A 23,975-nucleotide genomic window follows, 5' to 3' on the forward strand; every position below is an offset into this window, starting at 1 on the left:
GTAGGACAGGAAAAGTGGCCCATGCTTTCTTATTAGTATATATGCAATCCCTTTCTTTCTTTTTAGGATCTTATCAATACGATTGTGAACGCTCAGACAGATGCTCAGGGCGTGTTGAGTTTCCTATAACGGAAACTGGGGACAGTTTGTGATGACAGTGTGATACAGCTGATGCAAATGTTGTGTGCAGACAGCTGGGCTGTGGATTCGCTACTTCTGCTCCCGCAATGCCAGTTTTGGCCAAGGCACAGGAGATATTGTCCTGGATGATGTGAGCTGTTCAGGAAGTGAACAGTACGACGCGGTTGCAACAGTAGTGGGTGGAAGAACCACACTGTCAACATTATGAAGATGCCGGTGTCATCTGCTCAGGTACCTTCTTCTTCTCTTACTACTACATAAGAGCTTAGTTACTGTTTCTAGATGTCTTTGTAGAATTTGTTCAGGAGGGACATTTTCTGCGATCACAGCTCCTCTCTGTGTTCTGGAAAAGTATTTCTTGTTTGGAAAAGAACTTGTCTTACAAAGGCATTGTGCATTTTCAAAAAGTCTTTCAGTTCTAAATAGGCTTTGGTCTCTTCTCACTACTATGGAAAGATAGGTTGAAGCTTTGTGACCTTCTGATTCAGCAAGAGAAGGGGACTGAAGCACTGCACAAATCCACTGGGTTGATGTGTCCATGTTATTTAACATAGTGCATACTGTATTCAGATACAGAGAGGATCTGCTGCAAGGAAATGAATGCATAATTAGCTGTAATTCGATGAAGTCCTGATAATATTTCCATGACAGAGCAATATGTTGGCTTGTGAGGTGTAACTTCTTGTTATCCATCTATCAATGTGAACTCCCTTACCCTCCGCTGATTCACTTTCGGGTTGATATTAGCGGAGACTTATATGGGTAGGAAACAGCTGTTAACCAGATAAATCCCCCCACCGTATCCAATCTCAGATTTTCTGAACATTGCTTATTTCAGGCGTAAAGAAGAAGGTTCTGACTTCAAAAAGCCAGTCCAAAAATGTATTCAATTAGTATAACTTACACGCACAACTGTCTTAGAGCATAAATGCAAGATGCATCGACAGGAAGAGGATCAAATGTGGGGCGTGGTGTGTCGCATTTACACTGCAACTTCCAGAATGTTCTAAGTTACGCATTAAAGTGTTGCATTTACACCTGCTATTACATGGCATAAGTGGCAGGGTTAAATTTAGACGCATAGACGCTGAATTATGATTGTGCTTTGAAAGAACAGGAAAGCGCGTATGTAACTCTTATAGGATAGGATCACAACCCACGTGATTGGGGCACTTAATTTGTAGCTCCCATTTATAGAATTTCCCCTAAGTGGTTAACTGCCTGCATACAGTTTCACTCACAAATTCTAAAATAAATTCCAAGGAAAATGTATATCTTGAGATGTCTGGGGTCCATTTGTACTTTTCCTGGGTTGTATCACTCAGTACTAACATTGTTTTCTTTCATCCTAACAGCTTCTCAGCTCTCAGGTAAGTGAAAGATTTGAGCTTGATTTTAATTTAGGATTTATCTGTCTTTTCGGGACTAGTGGGTTACTCTGCAGTTTTCCTGCAAAGGAGTCCCATCTTTTCTTGCCTTCCCATGCAGAAGAGTCTTGAGTGTCCTAAATGCTAGGGTTAGCATCCGGTTCCTGGACAGGACGACCGAGGCCTGGTGTTATCCCATTTCATGCATGTAGTAGTCCCGTAAAAGTTTACTTCCATGCCAACAGTATGATGAAATTCAGAATGCCCTGGAAAAATAGAAGCTGTAATTCCCTCAACCTCATATGTACATTTTATGACAGTGAAGAACTGATTACAGTGATATTACTTTAACTAGCTATCATGCAACGTTCAATTACTCACAACCCTCCTAACAACAGAGCAACTTTACAGAGCTGTATGAAATACGGTTCTTCAGGAGACTAGTGAGCAGGAAGTTGCAGCAGTCCCAGTGTCAGGTGATGAGAGAGTGGGTAAGGATTTTGGTAATGAACAATTTTCAGGCTATTGCATAATAAGAACATTGCTCATTTCAGCAATACATGGATGTGCACAGAGCCTGAAAATAGGTGGGAAAATGTGGGGTATAAATGTAGCTTGCTTTTGTTCCCAGTAAACTGGTATAGTAGCCATGTTAGTTCACTTTTCAATGTAATAAATAGAAATGCACTGTGTTGTTTGAAATACACGTGTTTAAAGATTGTGAACCTGAGAGACACTGGATTCCCAGGGGTAAGAGGAGGTTGGGGCAGTTACAGTACGATCGGCCCTTCCACTATTAGCTTTATAAAAATATAAAATAGATTGATGTCTTGTATTGATAAGAAGGCTCCTCTTTATACTGCTGTGTTATTTTTCTTTTCATCTGTAGTTACGTCAAGACCTTCTCTCAGCAAGTTCTATACTTGGTAAGTGATGTTTCCTCCTCTCCAAATGATCCTCAGTGGTAATAATACTGCTCCTCCTGGATTTTCCCTTTTTACACCTGTCACACAAAATGAATCCGACTTACAATATGTGAAATGCAAAATTGGGATCTCAGTGGTGACTGTATAGAAGATTATTACGTACCTAACTAGAGGTCAGGTGGAGATACAGAGATTTTGCTTGCTGAATTCTGCTATTTACTTATATAGTTATTTTAACGATTATAATTCTTAGGTTAAAGAGTACATGATAATGATAAGAAAACTTTTGTTTTTAAAGCTCACTGAGAGCCGTACCATTATGCTGGGATAGTTTAGAGTTTATTGAGATTTGCTATACCGCTATGCCTAACTCACAGATCTAGGCGGAGTACAAAATAATTCAAAACAACATAAGAAAAAGAAAACAAAAGCAACTGCAGTAATTGACAGGAAAGTGAAATAAGAGAAGTTAGAAGAACACTCACACCCCAATAACAAAAGGTTAAGGTTGGGTTAGGATGGGAGGAATAGAGAATCAATAAATCCCGGGGGAGGGAAAGGGGAGAGCTACAGAGAAAATCTGCAGGCCAGATCAAGCTCAAACTAAGGGAGGCCAAAGGCCTGTTGGAAAAGCCATGTCTTTAGTTTGTTTTAAATCTTTTGAAGAGGTGTCAGTACGGATATCCAGAGGCAGTGAATTCCAAGAGGACGGGGCGGCAAAGAAAAAGGCATGATGCCTGGCGAACTCTAGCTGGGCAAGTTGGGAGCAGAAAGAACCAACCGGCAATCGTTGAGAGAACAAAGAAGGCGAGGCGGAGTGTAAGGGATTGGTGAGTGAGGACAGACATTGAGGGAGGCCAAGTCTGAAGCCTTTGAATGTAAGAGTAAGAAGTTGCTTAATGGGTAGTCAGTGGAATTTCTGCAATAGAGGAGAAACATGATCGCAACGTTGAGCGTGACATAGCAAACCAATAGCGGTATTCTGGATAGACTGCAGTTTTTGGATGTCTGATTGAGTAGAGCCCAAGTAAATAACATTACAGTAATCAAGTCTCGTGTTCAGTAATGCAAGGATTAAGGAATGAAATATTTCAGAGCTAAAGTAATGACGGATTGCGGAAGCACTCGAAGGACAAAGAAACTGGATTTACAGACACTGGAATTGAGGGGCCTAAAGTAAGCTGTAAATCCAATATCATGTCGAGATACCGAAATGATTCTACAGGGTTACAGGAGAGCCAATAAGATTTAAGGGGATGGTTAGCGTCGAGAACCCCACCAGTAAACCAACACACGAGTTTGTTCTTTTTTTCAGTACCAATCTGTGTTTAGAAAGCCACTCTGAAATGAGCGCCAGATAATCTTGGAGTGGTTTAATGGAGGGATTGATTAGGCTAGTTGGAAAAAGTACTAAAATAACATCTGCATAAAATGGAAAGATGTACCTGTGGTTCAATCAGGGTTGTGAGGGGGACTGAGGAACAGGTTGAAAAGGAGCGGGGATAGTACAGACGGATTGCATGAAGCACTCGAAAGACAAAGAAACCGGAAATTTGAGGTACAAAAGTAAGCTGTGAATCATAAATCATGCTGAGATACCGAAATGATTCTACAGTGGTCACAGGAGAGCCAAAAGATTTAAGGGGTGGTTGGTGTCGAGAGCCCACCAGTAAACCAACACAAGAGGTTTTTCTTTATCAGTACCAATCTGTGTTTAGAAAGCAACTCTAAACTGAGTGCCAGACAATATTAGAGTGGCTTACTGGAGGGATTGATAGGGCTAGTTGGAAACCTGAGAAACAGGTTGAAAAGGAACGTGGATAGCACAGAACCCTGAGGAATCTCCACAAGACAAGGGACATGGAGAGGACTGGTCAGCAGCAGTGACAACAGTGTACAATCGATTTGACAGAAAGGAGGCAAAGCAAGAGTGAACCGACCCCGTCAGACCCATAGAAGATAAACAGAAAAATAGAAGAGACTGGTCAACGAGGTTGAAAGCAGTGAGAGGCTGAGGGAGATGGCCAAAATCACATTATGTTTTCCCAGATGGGTATAAAATTCATTCAGTACGGCAGTGATGACGGTCTCGGTGTTGTGGTGAGATCTAAAGCCTGATTGTTCTGCAAACGATTAGAACTGAAGGAAAACAATATGTTCTAAGATCTTAGAAAGAAAATAACAATTTGAAACAGGTCTATAGGTGTTTGGGGATCAGGGTAGGTTTTCTTAAGGATAGGTCTAACTAAAGCAGATATCCAAAGTTGCGGAAATTGACCCTAAAGAGAGGCAGTAGATAACAGTAGATGCTGGAGACTATAAGCAGGCAGGATTCATCAATCACTGTATAAATAATTTTCAGTTTTTGCATTTAGTAGTACAATACAGCAGTATAGTGATGTGTTACAGTACTCGCAGAGAGAGGTATTGACCACTATAGGGAGAAGCTGCACCTGAGGGGCAAAAACAAAGATTGTGAACCCTCTAGGGACAGAGATAGTACCTGCTTATACCATGAGATTGCTCTCTGCTTTGAACTTGATGGTTAAGCAGATTCTAAAGGCCTCAATTAGATGATGACTGTGGCATAAGCCTCTGGAAGGAGAGAAAACTTCAGCTGTAGAGGAGCCCATAGACAAATAGACTTTAGCATCTTCCTCCTTGACTTAAATGTTGCCTTGTATTCAACCAGCAAACAATGCAATGAAAATATCACGCAATGGTCTTAGAAGAGCCAGGGTATGCTCACCCAATAGCTGTCTCATCTAATAGCCTTTCACTGTATCCTAATGGGCTCAGTGCAATGATTTGTTCCATGTCTAAAATGTAGGACAGGAAAAGTGGCCCATGCTTTCTTATTAGTATATATGCAATCCCTTTCTTTCTTTTTAGGATCTTATCAAATACGATTGGTGAACGGCTCAGACAGATGCTCAGGGCGTGTTGAAGTTTCCTATAACGGAAACTGGGGGACAGTTTGTGATGACAGGTGGGATACAGCTGATGCAAATGTTGTGTGCAGACAGCTGGGCTGTGGATTCGCTACTTCTGCTCCCGGCAATGCCCAGTTTGGCCAAGGCACAGGAGATATTGTCCTGGATAATGTGAGCTGTTCAGGAAGTGAACAGTACCTGACGCGGTGCAACAGTAGTGGGTGGAAGAACCACAACTGTCAACATTATGAAGATGCCGGTGTCATCTGCTCAGGTACCTTCTTCTGTCTCTTACTACATAAGAGCTTAGTTACTGTTTCTAGATGTCTTTGTAGAATTTGTTCAGGAGGGACATTTTCTGCGATCACAGCTCCTCTCTGTGTTCTGGAAAAGTATTTCTTGTTTGGAAAAGAACTTGTCTTACAAAGGCAATTGTGCATTTTCAAAGAAGGTCTTTCAGTTCTTAAATAGGCTTTGGTTCTCTTCTCACTACTATGGAAAGATAGGTTGAAGCTTTGTGACCTTCTGATTCAGCAAAGAGAAGGGACTGAAGCACTGCACAAATCCACTGGGTTGATGTGCCATGTTATATTTAACATAGTGCATACTGTATTCAGATACAGAGAGGATCCGCTGCAAGGAAATGAATGCATAATTAGCTGTAATTCGATGAAGTCCTGATAATATTTCCATGAGCAGAGCAATATGTTGGCTTGTGAGGTGTAACTTCTTGTTATCCATCTATCAATGTGAACTCCCTTACCCTCCGCTGATTCACTTTCGGGTGATATTAGCGGAGACTTATATGGGTAGGAAACAGCTGTTAACCAGATAAATCCCGCCCACCGTATCCAATCTCAGATTTTCTGAACATTTGCTTATTTCAGGCGTAAAGAAGAAGGTTCTGACTTCAAAAAGCCAGTCCAAAAATGTATTCAATTAGTATAACTTACACGCACAACTGTCTTAGAGCATAAATGCAAAGATGCATCGACAGGAAGAGGATCAAATGTGGGGCGTGGGTGTGTCCAGCATTTACACTGCAACTTCCAGAATGTTCTAAGTTACGCATTAAAGTGTTGCATTTACACCTGCTATTTACATGGCATAAGTGCAGGGTTAAATTTAGACGCATAGACGCTGAATTATGATTGTGCTTTGAAAGAACAGGAAAGCGCGTATGTAACTCTTATAGGATAGGATCACAACCCACGTGATTGGGGCACTTAATTTGTAGCTCCCATTTATAGAATTTCCCCTAAGTGGTTAACTGCCTGCATACAGTTTCACTCACAAATTCTAAAATAAATTCCAAGGAAAATGTATATCTTGAGATGTCTGGGGTCCATTTGTACTTTTCCTGGGTTGTATCACTCAGTACTAACATTTGTTTTCTTTCATCCTAACAGCTTCTCAGCTCTCAGGTAAGTGAAAGATTTGAGCTTGATTTTAATTTAGGATTTATCTGTCTTTTCGGGACTAGTGGGTTACTCTGCAGTTTTCCTGCAAAGGAGTCCCATCTTTTCTTGCCTTCCCATGCAGAAGAGTCTTGAGTGTCCTAATGCTAGGGTAGCATCCGGTTCCTGGACAGGACGACCGAGGCCTGGTGTTATCCCATTTCATGCATGTAGTAGTCCCGTAAAAGTTTACTTCCATGCCAACAGTATGATGAAATTCAGAATGCCCTGGAAAAATAGAAGCTGTAATTCCCTCAACCTCATATGTACATTTTATGACAGTGAAGAACTGATTACAGTGATATTACTTTAACTAGCTATCATGCAACGTTCAATTACTCACAACCCTCCTAACAACAGAGCAACTTTACAGAGCTGTATGAAATACGGTTCTTCAGGAGACTAGTGAGCAGGAAGTTGCAGCAGTCCCAGTGTCAGGTGATGAGAGAGTGGGTAAGGATTTTGGTAATGAACAATTTTCAGGCTATTGCATAATAAGAACATTGCTCATTTCAGCAATACATGGATGTGCACAGAGAGCCTGCAAATAGGTGGGAAAATGTGGGGTATAAATGTAGCTTGCTTTTGTTCCCAGTAAACTGGTATAGTAGCCATGTTAGTTCACTTTCAATGTAATAAATAGAAATGCACTGTGTTGTTTGAAATACACGTGTTTAAAGATTGTGAACCTGAGAGACACTGGATTCCCAGGGGTAAGAGGAGGTTGGGGCAGTTACAGTACGATCGGCCATTCCACTATTAGCTTTACAAAAATATAAAATAGATTGATGTCTTGTATTGATAAGAAGGCTCCTCTTTATACTGCTGTGTTATTTTTCTTTTCATCTGTAGTTACGTCAAGACCTTCTCTATCAGCAAGTTCTATACTTGGTAAGTGATGTTTCCTCCTCTCCAAATGATCCTCAGTGGTAATAATACTGCTCCTCCTGGATTTTCCCTTTTTACACCTGTCACACAAAATGAATCCGACTTCCAATATGTGAAATGCAAAATTGGGATCTCAGTGGTGACTGTATAGAAGATTATTACGTACCTAACTAGAGGTCAGGTGGAGATACAGAGATTTTGCTTGCTGAATTCTGCTATTTACTTTATATAGTTATTTTAACGATTATAATTCTTAGGTTAAGAGTACATGATAATGATAAGAAAACTTTTGTTTTTAAAGCTCACTGAGAGCCGTACCATTATGCTGGGATAGTTTAGAGTTTATTGAGATTTGCTATACCGCTATGCCTAACTCACAGATCTAGGCGGAGTACAAAAATAAATTCAAAACAACATAAGAAAAAGAAAACAAAAGCAACTGCAGTAATTGACAGGAAAGTGAATAAGAGAAGTTAGAAGAACACTCACACCCCAATAACAAAAGGTTAAGGTTGGGTTAGGATGGGAGGAATAGAGAATCAATAAATCCCGGGGGAGGGAAAGGGGAGAGCTACAGAGAAAATCTGCAGGCCAGATCAAGCTCAAACTAAGGGAGGCCAAAGGCCTGTTGGAAAAGCCATGTCTTTAGTTTGGTTTTAAATCTTTTGAAAGAGGTGTCAGTACGGATATCCAGAGGCAGTGAATTCCAAGAGGACGGGGCGGCAAAGAAAAAGGCATGATGCCTGGCGAACTCTAGCTGGGCAAAGTTGGGAGCAGAAAGAACCAACCGGCAATCGTTGAGAGAACAAAGAAGGCGAGGCGGAGTGTAAGGGATTGGTGAGTGAGGACAGACATTGAGGGAGGCCAAGTCTGAAGCCTTTGAATGTAAGAGTAAGAAGTTGCTTAATGGGTAGTCAGTGGAATTTCTGCAATAGAGTAGAAACATGATCGCAACGTTGAGCGTGACATAGCAAACCAATAGCGGTATTCTGGATAGACTGCAGTTTCTGGATGTCTGATTGAGTAGAGCCCAAGTAAATAACATTACAGTAATCAAGTCTCGTGTTCAGTAATGCAAGGATTAAGGAATGAAATATTTCAGAGCTAAAGTAATGACGGATTGCGGAAGCACTCGAAGGACAAAGAAACTGGATTTACAGACACTGGAAATTTGAGGGGCTAAAGTAAGCTGTAAATCCAATATCATGTCGAGATACCGAAATGATTCTACAGGGTTACAGGAGAGCCAATAAGATTTAAGGGGATGGTTAGCGTCGAGAACCCACCAGTAAACCAACACACGAGTTTGTTCTTTTTTTCAGTACCAATCTGTGTTTAGAAAGCCACTCTGAAATGAGCGCCAGATAATCTTGGAGTGGTTTAATGGAGGGATTGATTAGGCTAGTTGGAAAAAGTACTAAAATAACATCTGCATAAAAATGGAAAGATGTACCTGTGGTTTCAATCAGGGTTGCGAGGGGACTGAGGAACAGGTTGAAAAGGAGCGGGGATAGTACAGACGGATTGCATGAAGCACTCGAAAGACAAAGAAACCGGAAATTTGAGGTACAAAAGTAAGCTGTGAATCATAAATCATGCTGAGATACCGAAATGATTCTACAGTGGTCACAGGAGAGCCAAAAAGATTTAAGGGGTGGTTGGTGTCGAGAGCCCACCAGTAAACCAACACAAGAGGTTTTTCTTTATTCAGTACCAATCTGTGTTTAGAAAGCAACTCTAAACTGAGTGCCAGACAATATTAGAGTGGCTTAATGGAGGGATTGATAGGGCTAGTTGGAAACCTGAGAAACAGGTTGAAAAGGAACGTGGATAGCACAGAACCCTGAGGAATCTCCACAAGACAAGGGACATGGAGAGGACTGGTCAGCAGCAGTGACAACAGTGTACAATCGATTTGACAGAAAGGAGGCAAAGCAAGAGTGAACCGACCCCGTCAGACCCAGAGAAGATAAACAGAAAAATAGAAGAGACTGGTCAACGAGGTTGAAAGCAGTGGAGAGGCTGAGGGAGATGGCCAAAATCACATTATGTTTTCCCAGATGGGTATAAAATTCATTCAGTACGGCAGTGATGACGGTCTCGGTGTTGTGGTGAGATCTAAAGCCTGATTGTTCTGCAAACGATTAGAACTGAAGGAAAACAATATGTTCTAAGATCTTAGAAAGAAAATAACAATTTGAAACAGGTCTATAGGTGTTTGGGGATCAAGGGTAGGTTTCTTAAGGATAGGTCTAACTAAAGCAGATATCCAAAGTTGCGGAAATTGACCTAAAGAGAGGCAGTAGATAACAGTAGATGCTGGAGACTATAAGCAGGCAGGATTCATCAATCACTGTATAAATAATTTTCAGTTTTTGCATTTAGTAGTACAATACAGCAGTATAGTGATGTGTTACAGTACTCGCAGAGAGAGGTATTGACCACTATAGGGAGAAGCTGCACCTGAGGGGCAAAAACAAAGATTGTGAACCCTCTAGGGACAGAGATAGTACCTGCTTATACCATGAGATTGCTCTCTGCTTTGAACTTGATGGTTAAGCAGATTCTAAAGGCCTCAATTAGATGATGACTGTGGCATAAGCCTCTGGAAGGAGAGAAAACTTCAGCTGTAGAGGAGCCCATAGACAAATAGACTTTAGCATCTTCCTCCTTGACTTAAATGTTGCCTTGTATTCAACCAGCAAACAATGCAATGAAAATATCACGCAATGGTCTTAGAAGAGCCAGGGTATGCTCACCCAATAGCTGTCTCATCTAATAGCCTTTCACTGTATCCTAATGGGCTCAGTGCAATGATTTGTTCCATGTCTAAAATGTAGGACAGGAAAAGTGGCCCATGCTTTCTTCTGTGCAGAAGGAATGGATCCACAGAAGCTTAACTGAAATTGGGTGGCAGGGGGAAGAGGGGTTGGTGGTTGAGAGGCTAGGATGGGGGAGGGCAGACTTTTTATACGGGGTCTGTGCCGGAGCCGGTGATGGGAGGAGGGACTGGTGGTTGGGAGATGGGAAATACTGCTGCACAGATTTATACGGCTGTGCCCTGAAAAAGACAGGTACAAATCAGGGTAAGGTATACACATATGAGTTTATCGTGGGCAGACTAGATGGACCGTGCAGGTCTTTTTCTGCCGTCATCTACTATGTTATTAGTATATATGCAATCCCTTTCTTTCTTTTTAGGATCTTATCAAATACGATTGGTGAATGGCTCAGACAGATGCTCAGGGCGTGTTGAAGTTTCCTATAACGGAAACTGGGGGACAGTTTGTGATGACAGTTGGGATACAGCTGATGCAAATGTTGTGTGCAGACAGCTGGGCTGTGGATTCGCTACTTCTGCTCCCGGCAATGCCCAGTTTGGCCAAGGCACAGGAGATATTGTCCTGGATGATGTGAGCTGTTCAGGAAGTGAACAGTACCTGACGCGGTGCAACAGTAGTGGGTGGAAGAACCACAACTGTCAACATTATGAAGATGCCGGTGTCATCTGCTCAGGTACCTTCTTCTGTCTCTTACTACATAAGAGCTTAGTTACTGTTTCTAGATGTCTTCGTAGAATTTGTTCAGGAGGGATATTTTCTGCGATCACAGCTCCTCTCTGTGTTCTGGAAAAGTATTTCTTGTTTGGAAAAGAACTTGTCTTACAAAGGCAATTGTGCATTTTCAAAGAAGGTCTTTCAGTTCCTAAATAGGCTTTGGTTCTCTTCTCACTACTATGGAAAGATAGGTTGAAGCTTTGTGACCTTCTGATTCAGCAAAGAGAAGGGACTGAAGCACTGCACAAATCCACTGGGTTGATGTGTCCATGTTATATTTAACATAGTGCATACTGTATTCAGATACAGAGAGGATCTGCTGCAAGGAAATGAATGCATAATTAGCTGTAATTCGATGAAGTCCTGATAATATTTCCATGAGCAGAGCAATATGTTGGCTTGTGAGGTGTAACTTCTTGTTATCCATCTATCAATGTGAACTCCCTTACCCTCCGCTGATTCACTTTCGGGTTGATATTAGCGGAGACTTATATGGGTAGGAAACAGCTGTTAACCAGATAAATCCCGCCCACCGTATCCAATCTCAGATTTTCTGAACATTTGCTTATTTCAGGCGTAAAGAAGAAGGTTCTGACTTCAAAAAGCCAGTCCAAAAATGTATTCAATTAGTATAACTTACACGCACAGCTGTCTTAGAGCATAAATGCAAAGATGCATCGACAGGAAGAGGATCAAATGTGGGGCGTGGGTGTGTCCAGCATTTACACTGCAACTTCCAGAATGTTCTAAGTTACGCATTAAAGTGTTGCATTTACACCTGCTATTTACATGGCATAAGTGGCAGGGTTAAATTTAGACGCATAGACGCTGAATTATGATTGTGCTTTGAAAGAACAGGAAAGCGCGTATGTAACTCTTATAGGATAGGATCACAACCCACGTGATTGGGGCACTTAATTTGTAGCTCCCATTTATAGAATTTCCCCTAAGTGGTTAACTGCCTGCATACAGTTTCACTCACAAATTCTAAAATAAATTCCAAGGAAAATGTATATCTTGAGATGTCTGGGGTCCATTTGTACTTTTCCTGGGTTGTATCACTCAGTACTAACATTTGTTTTCTTTCATCCTAACAGCTTCTCAGCTCTCAGGTAAGTGAAAGATTTGAGCTTGATTTTAATTTAGGATTTATCTGCCTTTTCGGGACTAGTGGGTTACTCTGCAGTTTTCCTGCAAAGGAGTCCCATCTTTTCTTGCCTTCCCATGCAGAAGAGTCCTGAGTGTCCTTAATGCTAGGGTTAGCATCCGGTTCCTGGACAGGACGACCGAGGCCTGGTGTTATCCCATTTCATGCATGTAGTAGTCCCGTAAAAGTTTACTTCCATGCCAACAGTATGATGAAATTCAGAATGCCCTGGAAAAATAGAAGCTGTAATTCCCTCAACCTCATATGTACATTTTATGACAGTGAAGAACTGATTACAGTGATATTACTTTAACTAGGTATCATGCAACGACAGTCGCTCAAAAGAGCATGGTTCGGGATAAGGTATCTTTCAAAGATATCACCATAACAGGGAAGATAGAGTATCCTGATAGTGAGGTTGCAAAAGAGATTGTAGTAGATCGGGTATCTTTAAATAACAATAAAAATCAGACAAAAGATTGCCAATTAATACTGTCAAGTACTAAGCATGATGTACTTAGGAACAACAAACATAGTTTGAAATGTCTATATGCGAATGCCAGGAGCCTAAGAAATAAGATGGGGGAGTTAGAATATATTGCACTAAATGAAAATTAGATATAATAGGCATCTCTGAGACCTGGTGGAAGGAGGATAACCAGTGGGACACTGTCATACCGGGGTACAAATTATATCGTAGTGATAGGGTGAATCGGATTGGTGGAGGGGTAGCATTGTATATTAACGAGAGCCTTGAATCAAATAGATTGAAAATTCTGCAGGAAGCAAAACACTCCTTGGAATCACTGTGGATTGAAATTCCATGTGCAAAGGGGAAAAGGATAGTGATAGGAGTGTACTACCGTCCGCCTGGCCAGGACGAACAGACGGATGCGGAAATGTTAAAGGAAATCAGGGACGCAAACAAACTGGGCAACACAATAATAATGGGGGATTTCAATTACCCGCATATAGACTGGGTTAATGTAACATCTGTACACGCAAGGGACATAAGATTTCTTGATGAAATCAAGGACAGCTTCATGGAACAGCTAGTTCAGGAGCCGACAAGAGAAGGAAAAATACTAGACTTAGTCCTTAGTGGTGCTCATGATCTAGTGCAGGGGGTAACGATACGAGGGCCGCTTGATAACAGTGATCATAATATGATCGGTTTTGATATTGGCATTGAAGGAAGTGAAACTAGGAAATCAAGTACGCTAGCGTTTAACTATAGAAAAGGTGATTACGACAAAATGAGAAAAATGGTGAAAAAAAGACTGAAAGGAGCAGCTCGCAGAGTAAAAACTTGCATCAGGCGTGGATGCTGTTTAAAAACACCATCCTGGAGGTTCAGGACAAATATATTCCACGTATTAGAAAAAAGGGAAAAAAGACTAAACGTCAGCCGGCGTGGCTAAACAGTAAGATAAAGGAAATCATTAGAGCCAAAAAACAATCCTTCAGAAAGTGGAGAAGAGAACCAACTGAAAGTAACAGGATAGATCATAAGGAATGCCAAGCCAAATGCAAAGCGGAGATAAGGAGGGCAAAAAAGGACTTTGAGAAGAAATTAGCGTTGGTAGCAAAAATACATAGTAAAAACTTTTTTAGATACATTAAAAGCAGGAAACCGGCCAAAGAGTCGGTTGGGCCGCTGGACGAAAATGGTGTTAAAGGGGCGATCAAGGAGGACAAAGCCGTAGCGGAGAAATTAAATGAATTCTTTGCTTCGGTCTTCACCGAGGAGGATTTGGGGGGGGACACCGGTGCCGGAAAGAATATTTGAAGCGGGGGAGTCGGAGAAACTAAACAAATTCTCTGTAACCTTGGAGGATGTAATGGGTCAGTTCAGCAAGCTGAAGAGTAGTAAATCACCGGGACCTGATGGTATTCATCCCAGAGTATTAATAGAACTAAAAAATGAACTTGCGGAGCTACTGTTAGAAATATGCAATCTGTCCCTAAAATCGAGTGTAATACCGGAAGACTGGAGGGTAGCCAATGTTACTCCGATTTTTAAGAAAGGTTCCAGAGGAGATCCGGGAAATTATAGACCGGTGAGTCTGACGTCGGTGCCGGGCAAGATGGTGGAGGCTATTATTAAGAATAAAATTGCAGAGCATATACAAAAACATGGACTGATGAGACAAAGTCAGCACGGATTTAGTGAAGGGAAGTCTTGCCTCACCAATCTAATGCATTTTTTTGAGGGGGTAAGCAAACATGTGGACAATGGGGAGCCGGTTGATATTGTATATCTGGATTTTCAGAAGGCGTTTGACAAAGTGCCGCACGAAAGACTCCTGAAGAAATTGCAGAGTCATGGAATCGGAGGTAGGGTATTATTATGGATTAAGAACTGGTTGAAAGATAGGAAGCAGAGAGTAGGATTGCGTGGCCAGTATTCTCAGTGGAGGAGGGTAGTTAGTGGGGTCCCGCAGGGGTCTGTGCTGGGTCCGTTGCTTTTTAATGTATTTATAAATGACCTAGAGATGGGAATAACTAGTGAGGTAATTAAATTCGCCGATGACACAAAATTATTCAGGGTCGTCAAGTCGCAGGAGGAATGTGAACGATTACAGGAGGACCTTGCGAGACTGGGAGAATGGGCGTGCAAGTGGCAGATGAAGTTCAATGTTGACAAGTGCAAAGTGATGCATGTGGGTAAGAGGAACCCGAATTATAGCTACGTCTTGCAAGGTTCCGCGTTAGGAGTTACGGATCAAGAAAGGGATCTGGGTGTCGTCGTCGATGATACGCTGAAACCTTCTGCTCAGTGTGCTGCTGCGGCTAGGAAAGCGAATAGAATGTTGGGTGTTATTAGGAAGGGTATGGAGTCCAGGTGTGCGGATGTTATAATGCCGTTGTATCGCTCCATGGTGCGACCGCACCTGGAGTATTGTGTTCAGTACTGGTCTCCGTATCTCAAAAAGATATAGTAGAATTGGAAAAGGTACAGCGAAGGGCGACGAAAATGATAGTGGGGATGGGACGACTTTCCTATGAAGAGAGGCTGAGAAGGCTAGGGCTTTTCAGCTTGGAGAAGAGACGGCTGAGGGGAGATATGATAGAAGTGTATAAAATAATGAGTGGAATGGATCGGGTGGATGTGAAGCGACTGTTCACGCTATCCAAAAATACTAGGACTAGAGGGCATGAGTTGAAGCTACAGTGTGGTAAATTTAAAACGAATCGGAGAAAATTTTTCTTCACCCAACGTGTAATTAGACTCTGGAATTCATTGCCGGAGAACGTGGTACGGGCGGTTAGCTTGACGGAGTTTAAAAAGGGGTTAGATAGATTCCTAAAGGACAAGTCCATAGACCGCTATTAAATGGACTGGAAAAATTCCTCATTTTTAGGTATAACTTGTCTGGAATGTTTTTACGTTTGGGGAGCGTGCCAGGTGCCCTTGACCTGGATTGGCCGCTGTCGGTGACAGGATGCTGGGCTAGATGGACCTTTGGTCTTTCCCAGTGTGGCACTACTTATGTACTTATGTAATTACTCACAACCCTCCTAACAACAGAGCAACTTTACAGAGCTGTATGAAATACGGTTCTTCAGGAGACTAGTGAGCAGGAAGTTGCAGCAGTCCCAGTGTCAGGTGATGAGAGAGTGGGTAAGGATTTTGGTAATGAACAATTTTCAGGCTATTGCATAATAAGAACATTGCTCATTTCAGCAATACATGGATGTGCACAGAGAGCCTGCAAATAGGTGGGAAAATGTGGGGTATAAATGTAGCTTGCTTTTGTTCCCAGTAAACTGGTATAGTAGCCATGTTAGTTCACTTTTCAATGTAATAAATAGAAATGCACTGTGTTGTTTGAAATACACGTGTTTAAAGATTGTGAACCTGAGAGACACTGGATTCCCAGGGGTAAGAGGAGGTTGGGGCAGTTACAGTACGATCGGCCCTTCCACTATTAGCTTTATAAAAATATAAAATAGATTGATGTCTTGTATTGAGAAGAAGGCTCCTCTTTATACTGCTGTGTTATTTTTCTTTTCATCTGTAGTTACGTCAAGACCTTCTCTATCAGCAAGTTCTATACTTGGTAAGTGATGTTTCCTCCTCTCCAAATGATCCTCAGTGGTAATAATACTGCTCCTCCTGGATTTTCCCTTTTTACACCTGTCACACAAAATGAATCCGACTTACAATATGTGAAATGCAAAATTGGGATCTCAGTGGTGACTGTATAGAAGATTATTACGTACCTAACTAGAGGTCAGGTGGAGATACAGAGATTTTGCTTGCTGAATTCTGCTATTTACTTTATATAGTTATTTTAACGATTATAATTCTTAGGTTAAAGAGTACATGATAATGATAAGAAAACTTTTGTTTTTAAAGCTCACTGAGAGCCGTACCATTATGCTGGGATAGTTTACAGTTTATTGAGATTTGCTATACCGCTATGCCTAACTCACAGATCTAGGCAGAGTACAAAAATAAATTCAAAACAACATAAGAAAAAGAAAACAAAAGTGACAGGAAAGTGAATAAGAGAAGTTAGAAGAACACTCGCACCCCAAAGTTGGGAGCAGAAAGAACCAACCGGTAATCGTTGAGAGAACAAAGAAGGCGAGGCGGAGTGTGAGTGAGGACAGACATTAAGGGAGGCCAAGTCTGAAACCTTTGAATGTAAGAGTGAGAAGTTGCTTAATGGGTAGTCAGTGGAATTTCTGCAATAGAGGAGAAACATGATCGCAACGTAGAGCATGACATAGCAAACCAATAGCGGTATTCTGGATAGACTGCAGTTTCTGGATGTTTGATTGAGTAGAGCCCAAGTAAATAACATTACAGTAATCAAGTCTCGTGTTCAGTAATGCAAGGATTAAGGAATGAAATATTTCAGGGCTAATGTAATGACGGATTGTGGAAGCACTCGAAGGACAAAGAAACTGGATTTACAGACATTGGAAATTTGAGGGGCAAAAGTAAGCTGTGAATCCAATATCACACCGAGATACCAAAATGATTCTACAGGGTTACAGGAGAGCCTATAAGATATAAGGGGATGGTTGGCGTCGAGAACCCACCAGTAAACCAACACATGAGTTTGTTCTTTTTTTCAGTACCAATCTGTGTTTAGAAAGCCACTCTGAAATGAGCGCCAGATAATCTTGGAGTGGTTTAATGGAGGGATTGATTAGGCTTGTTGGAAAAAGTACTAAAATAACATCTGCATAAAAATGGAAAGATGTACCTGTGGTTTCAATCAGGGTTGCGAGGGGACTGAGGAACAGGTTGAAAAGGAGCGGGGATATTACAGACAGATTGCATGAAGCACTCGAAAGACAAAGAAACTGGAAATTTGAGGTACAAAAATAAGCTGTGAATCATAAATCATGCTGAGATACCGAAATGATTCTACAGTGGTCATAGGAGAGCCAAAAAGATTTAAGGGGTGGTTGGTGTTGAGAGCCCACAGGAGCGTGGGTAGCACAGAATTCTGAGGAATCTCCACAAGACAAGGGACAGGAAGAGGACTGGTCAGCAGCAGTGACAACAGTGTACAATTGATTTGACAGAAATGAGGCAAAGCAAGAGTGAACCGACCCCGTCAGACCCAGAGAAGATAAACAGAAAAATTGAAGAGATTGGTCAATGAGGTCGAAAGCAGTGGAGATGCTGAGGGAGATGACCAAAATTCAAATATTTGAACTTCTGTATCATGTCACCCCTTTTTCTCCTGTCCTCCAAGGTATACATGTTCAGGTCAGCAAGACTCTCCTCATACGGTTTGCATTGCAAATCTCTTACCTTTTTTGTAGTTTTTCTTTGCATCGCTTCCACCTTTTTCCGCCTTCGAGACTTTTTCAATCTTTAGAAAGATACTGCCTCCAAAACTGAAAACAATACTCCATGTGGGGCCTCACCAATGACTTGTAGAGGGGCATCAACACCCCCTTTCTTCTGGTGGTTATACCCCTCTCTATGCAGCCTAGCATTCTTCTGGCCACGGCCATCGCCTTGTTGCATTGTTTCTTCACCTTTAGATCAGACACCAACACCCCAATGTCCCTCTCCTGAGTTGAGCTTACTAATATTTCCCCTCCTATCCTGTATCTCTCTTTTAGGTTTCTGCACCCCTATGTGCATCACTCTACACTTCTTGGCATTAAATTTTAACTGCTAGACCCTCGACAATTCTTTTAACGTTCGGAGATCCCTTCTCATTGTTTCTACTCCCTCCCAGGTATCCACTCTATTGGCTATTTTCATGTCATCCGCAAAAAAGCAAACCTTTCCTTTCAACTCTTCAGCAATATCTCCCACAAATATATTAAACAGTTCAACCCTTTCAGCTTATTCACGAATCTTCTGTGGGGGACTGTATCAAAGGCTATGCTGAAATCCGAGTAGATTACATCTAGTGCACATCCTTCATCCAGTTCTTTGGTCACCCAGTCAAAGAAGTCAATAAGATTTGTTTGGCAGGATTTTCCTTTGGTAAAGCCATGTTGTCTTCGGTCCTGTAACCCATTGGCTTCAAGAAAGTTAACTATCCTTTCCTTCAGCAGCAACTCCATTATTTTTCCTATGACTGATGTGAGACTTACCGGTCTGTAGTTTCCCACTTCTTCCCTGTCTCCACTTTTGTGAAGAGGGACCACATCCACTCATCTTCAATCTCGCAGTACCTCTCCTGTCTCTAAAGATCTATTAAATCTTTAAGAGGTCCTGCTAGGACCTCTCTGAGCTCCTTCAGTATCCTGGGATGTATCCCATCCAGCCCCATAGTTTTGTGCACCTTCAGATTCTCAAACTCTTTCTTCTGTAAATGGCACAGTATCCACTCCATTTCCAGATGTTCCCTCAGCAGCCAACCGTGGTCCTTCTCCAGGATTTTCTCCATAAACACCGAAGAAAAATAATTGTTTAGCACGTTCACTTTATATTCATCACTCTCCATATAGCCATTCTTATTATCTTTCAGTCTCACAATTCCATTCCTATCTTTTCTCCTTTCTCCAATATATTTGAAAAAGACCTTTTCACCTCTCTTTACATCTTTAGCTATTTTTTCTTCTGCTCGTGCTTTCACTAGCCTTATTTCCCTCTTCGCTTCTTTGAGTTTAATCCGATAATCTTTTCCGCGATCCTCTCATTGCGTTCTTTTGTATTTCTTGAACAAAGCCTGTTTTGCTTTTATTTTTTCAGCTACTTGTTTGGAGAACCATATAGGCTTCCTGCTTCTCTTGTTCTTGTTTACTTTCCTCGCATAAAGATCAGTCGCCATATTTAGAGCAGCCTTTAGCTTGGGCCACTGTCTTTCCACATCTATGTCTTCCCACGCAAACAGCTTCTTCTTCAGGTATTCCCCCATTTTATCAAAATCAGTACGTCTGAAATCCAGTACTTTGAGCTTTGTGCGTCTGCACTCCACCTTCGCCCTTATATCGAACCAGATGGTGTGATGATCACTATTACATAGGTGGGCACCCACCCGGATATTGGAAACACTTCCTCCATTTGTGAGCACTAGATCCAGCATCAACCCTTCCCTCTTGGATTCCGTCACCATTTGTTTGAGCAAGGCACTTTGACAGGCATCCACAATCTCCCTACTTCTTTCCGATTCTGCAGACGGGACATTCCAATCCATGTCAGACAAATTGAAATCTCCTAACAGTAGCACTTCCCCTTTCATAACAATCTTTTGAATATCTTCTATCAGATCTTTGTCTAACTTGGTGCTTGGTGACCAAACAGCTCACCGATTACATGGACAAATTCTAAATACTACACGACTTACAATCAAGATTCCGTTCCCACCATAGTACTGAAACTGACCTAGTCACTCTCCTGGCCAAATTCAAGCAGGAAATAGCTACAGGTAAAAGCATACTTCTCCTCCAATTCAACATGTCGAGCTCATTCGACATGGTAACCCACAATATACTAATAAGACTCCTTGCCCACTTCGGGATTGATGGTAATATACTCAATTGGATCAAGGGTTTTCTAACCTCCAGAACATACCAAGTTAAATAAAATACAAACATATCATCAACGTGGAAAGCAGTCTGCGGAGTACCTCAAGGATCACCACTGTCACCAATACTCTTCAACATATTGATGATCCCACTGGCAAAGTCCTTATCAAATCAAGGCCTCAACCCATTCATCTATGCAGACGATGTTACAATCTATATTCCCTTCAGACATGACTTATCAGAAATAACCAATGAAATCAAAGCAGGTCTGAACACCATGGACTCATGAGCAAACTCATTCCAATTGAAACTGAACACTGAAAAAACACTTTGCCTCATCCTCTTATCTCAACACAACAAGAACAAACCCACAACCATAACCACCCCAGAACACACCCTCCCTATCTCAGACAGCCTCAAAATACTGGGCGTCACAATCGACCGCAACCTCACTCTTGAGAGCCAAATAAACTCCGTAACAAAGAAAATGTTCTACTCAATGTGGAAACTTAAACGCGTAAAACCTTTCTTTCCAAGGGAAATATTTCGAAACCTAATACAATCAATGGTTCTAAGCCATGCAGATTATTGCAACGGAATCTATGCGGGACGTAAAGAACAACTCGCAAAAAAACTCCAGACCGCCCAAAACACAGTGGCCAGGCTGATATTTGGTGAAGCACGTTTCGAAAGTGCCAAACCCCTCCAAGAAAAGCTACACTGGCTTCCAATCAAAGAACAGATCACCTTCAAAATCTGCACCCTGGTCCACAAAATTATCTACGGTGTAGTCCCAGGATACATGACAGACCTTATAGACCTACTAACCAGAAACAGGTCCAGATCATCTCGTACATACCTAAACCTCCATTACCCAACTTGCAAAGGACTCAAATACAAAACAACATATGCATCAAGTTTCTCCTATATAAGCTGTAAGGGGTTGCTGCGAGGACGACCTCAAGGAAAGTGAGAGCAACCCAGGAAGGAGCTAAAGAGGCAGGCACGCATCCCTTATAAGCGGGAAGCTCGCCCCCTGGTGGGTAAGAGATTGATTAGAATGAGGAGTAAGGCTAGGGACTACCATCCCCACAATGCACCTGACCCAATTCAGGGCTCACAGGAAGTGGAGGGGGGATTCTAATCAGGGGGATGAGGAGCAGGTGAGAGAGAGCCCTGGGTGGAGGAGGAAGAGATGGAATGGGATAAAATGGAGGAGGCAGAAGGGAGTAAGGAGGAGAGTATGGAGGTGTCTGAATTCACCCAGGCTGCCGGTGCTAAAGTGAGGGGTTTACTGGCTGCTATATTTCCTCAACTGATTAAAATTGGAAGGAGAGAATTGAGGCAGCTGGGAAAGAATCTGTGGCAGCGAGTAACCCAGAGCATTAAGGGAACAGGAAAGTAAAACCGTATGTTGGAATGAACTTTTGATCAGCAGGACAACTGGTAGCTACCGGAAGAGGGATAAGGTGGCATTAAAGTGTAATGAACTATATTCAGCAAGGTTTGAAATGAACCTCAATGGGGCATTCTGTCTGTCTTGATATGCTCATTGTTGGTTTCATATTTGTGTAAGAATTCTATGAGGGATGTTTGTGCTGCAGCAAGGGTTGATCTTATTTTTGTTATTTTTTTTGTTCAAAGTGTTGTGCGAGGTCATCTGCTGTTGGTGGTGATTCATTTGATGTCAGTAGGGTTTGGGTGTTTAGCAGGTTGTTCATGAGTTCGTATACATTTTTCGTGTTGATCTGTTCTGGGCCTACATATATGTGTTGTAGTGTTCTGCTTTAGATGTTGTGTTTGTACATTCTTAGAGCTTTTCTCCATGTATTTTTGTTCTGTTTTGGTTTTAGACCAGTTTCTTTCCAGTTTCCTGCAGAGTCTTTTCATCTCTAGTAGTTCGCTTTAGAAATGTTCAGTAGTAGTAGTAGTAGTTCATCCTTGAACCAGGGGTGGGGACTGTTTTTGCTTCTTATTTTGTTTAGTGTGTTCTTGCTTAATTTAAGCGCCTCAGTTCTGTCAAGATTTTATAACGTTAAATGGGGAGCCTCTGCCCAACACATTCCAAGTTACTGCCTTTTAATTATTCATGCATTTGACACAGTTCACCGTGAGATACTCCTGAATCGCCTTGAAACCTTAGGGATTAAAGAAAAGGTCCTTCAGTGGTTTAATTAATTTGTTTCACAGAGACAGTTTCATGTATAACAAGGTTATAGGTACTCAGAGTGGATAGATCTCTCTTCAGCTGTTCCCTAGGGCTTGGCAGTATCAGCAATCTATCTGCCAGGTTCTGCAATGTCTAGATGTTCAAGTCAGTCTTTACACAGATGATTTGCAGTTCTTTTTTTCCTGTTGCTGATTCTGCTGAGAAGAGTTTACAATTTTTAACTCTCTCTCTACAAACAGTCAGGGCTTGGATAAGTGTTAATCACTTTTAACTGAATGTCTCTGAATCACAGTTTGAAATTATAATCCATGAAATTCAAAATAAAAATATAAATAATTCACAATTTTTTTCTTGTTTTTTTTTGCAGGCCATTCATGAATCAATCCATAACCAGCCTCCTTCCATTCTCGTATTGACTTTCTATATAGATTAATACAAACTTTAATAAGGAATTTCAGATTGATCTTTGTCCCCAAAATTTCTAGAACATATATTAAAAGTCCTGCATAATCTCATGTTTCATCAAAGAAGCAACAGAATCCTTTCAGAACACAACAATGACCTTATATGGAATCACATCTGCTTTCTTGATTGTCTACGTGTCTATTGCTATATCTTAGTGTTGTCTGAATTAAATTCAATAAATGTTTCATTATAAAATTGTTGTTCCTCTTATATACAGCCTTGCAAATAATTTCAAGAACAGAAATATCTTGTAAAAGTAAATCCTGATGTCTTGGTCAGCTCCACATTTTGATTTGAGTGCACTTCCTCACATTTTGTGAATCTATAATGGATATTCGGTTCATTAGTGTGCCTTCAAAAAGGTAGTGCATACTAAATTGATTTAAAGTGTGTTAAGCTACAAATTCACATTAATTACACTGATTAGCATGCACAAAAACTTTTAGATTAAATGTATGAAACAAACAAAAGTCTGAAAATCAGGGGAAAATCCCAAATAAACCAAAAATAAACTGAAAATGTTTGCCATTTGCACATCCCTATTGGATTCTTTTGTTATCTTGCACAGAGATTTACTTGATGGTGGTACTTGGGGCAGGGAGTTTTCCTATTCTGGAGAGGGAGGTGAATAGTGTCACAAAAAGATAGGAAGGTACCCAAAGGGTTAAGACACCCCCAAATCACTAATGTTGAAACACATACCAGGAAATGTAGATGGAATGCGATGTGAAGGCAAAAAAGGAGGTAAAAATGCGATGACCACAAATGCTCGCAGTCTAAGCAATAAAGTTCATGACCTTCAAGCCCTGATGGTGGAGGCAGACTTAGACATTGTTGCAATCACGGAGACGTGGCTAAATGGTTCCCATGAATGGGATGCAAACATACCAGGCTATAATCTATTTAGGAAGGATAGAGAGGGTCAAAAAGGTGGAGGAGTAGCCCTGTTTGTGAGAAATGATATCACA

At 41.4% G+C, this 23,975-nt stretch overlaps 1 protein-coding gene across 1 annotated transcript; it reads left to right on the forward strand.

Moving 5' to 3' along the window:
* Nucleotides 1-190: 190 nt before the first annotated feature.
* LOC115459543 (deleted in malignant brain tumors 1 protein-like) lies at nt 191-23,200 on the forward strand (the record flags this gene model as incomplete). The annotated part of the gene is made up of 10 exons (XM_030189359.1): nt 191-313; nt 1,497-1,511; nt 2,398-2,434; nt 5,327-5,641; nt 6,777-6,791; nt 7,677-7,715; nt 10,914-11,228; nt 12,367-12,381; nt 16,442-16,480; nt 22,910-23,200. Coding segments are annotated over 10 exons (924 nt in total), but the record flags the coding sequence as incomplete, so codon positions are not given.
* Between the last annotated feature and the right edge of the window lie 775 nt (nt 23,201-23,975).

Source organism: Microcaecilia unicolor, unplaced genomic scaffold (assembly GCF_901765095.1).
Source record: "Microcaecilia unicolor unplaced genomic scaffold, aMicUni1.1, whole genome shotgun sequence".
Taxonomy (NCBI): Eukaryota; Metazoa; Chordata; class Amphibia; order Gymnophiona; family Siphonopidae; genus Microcaecilia; species Microcaecilia unicolor.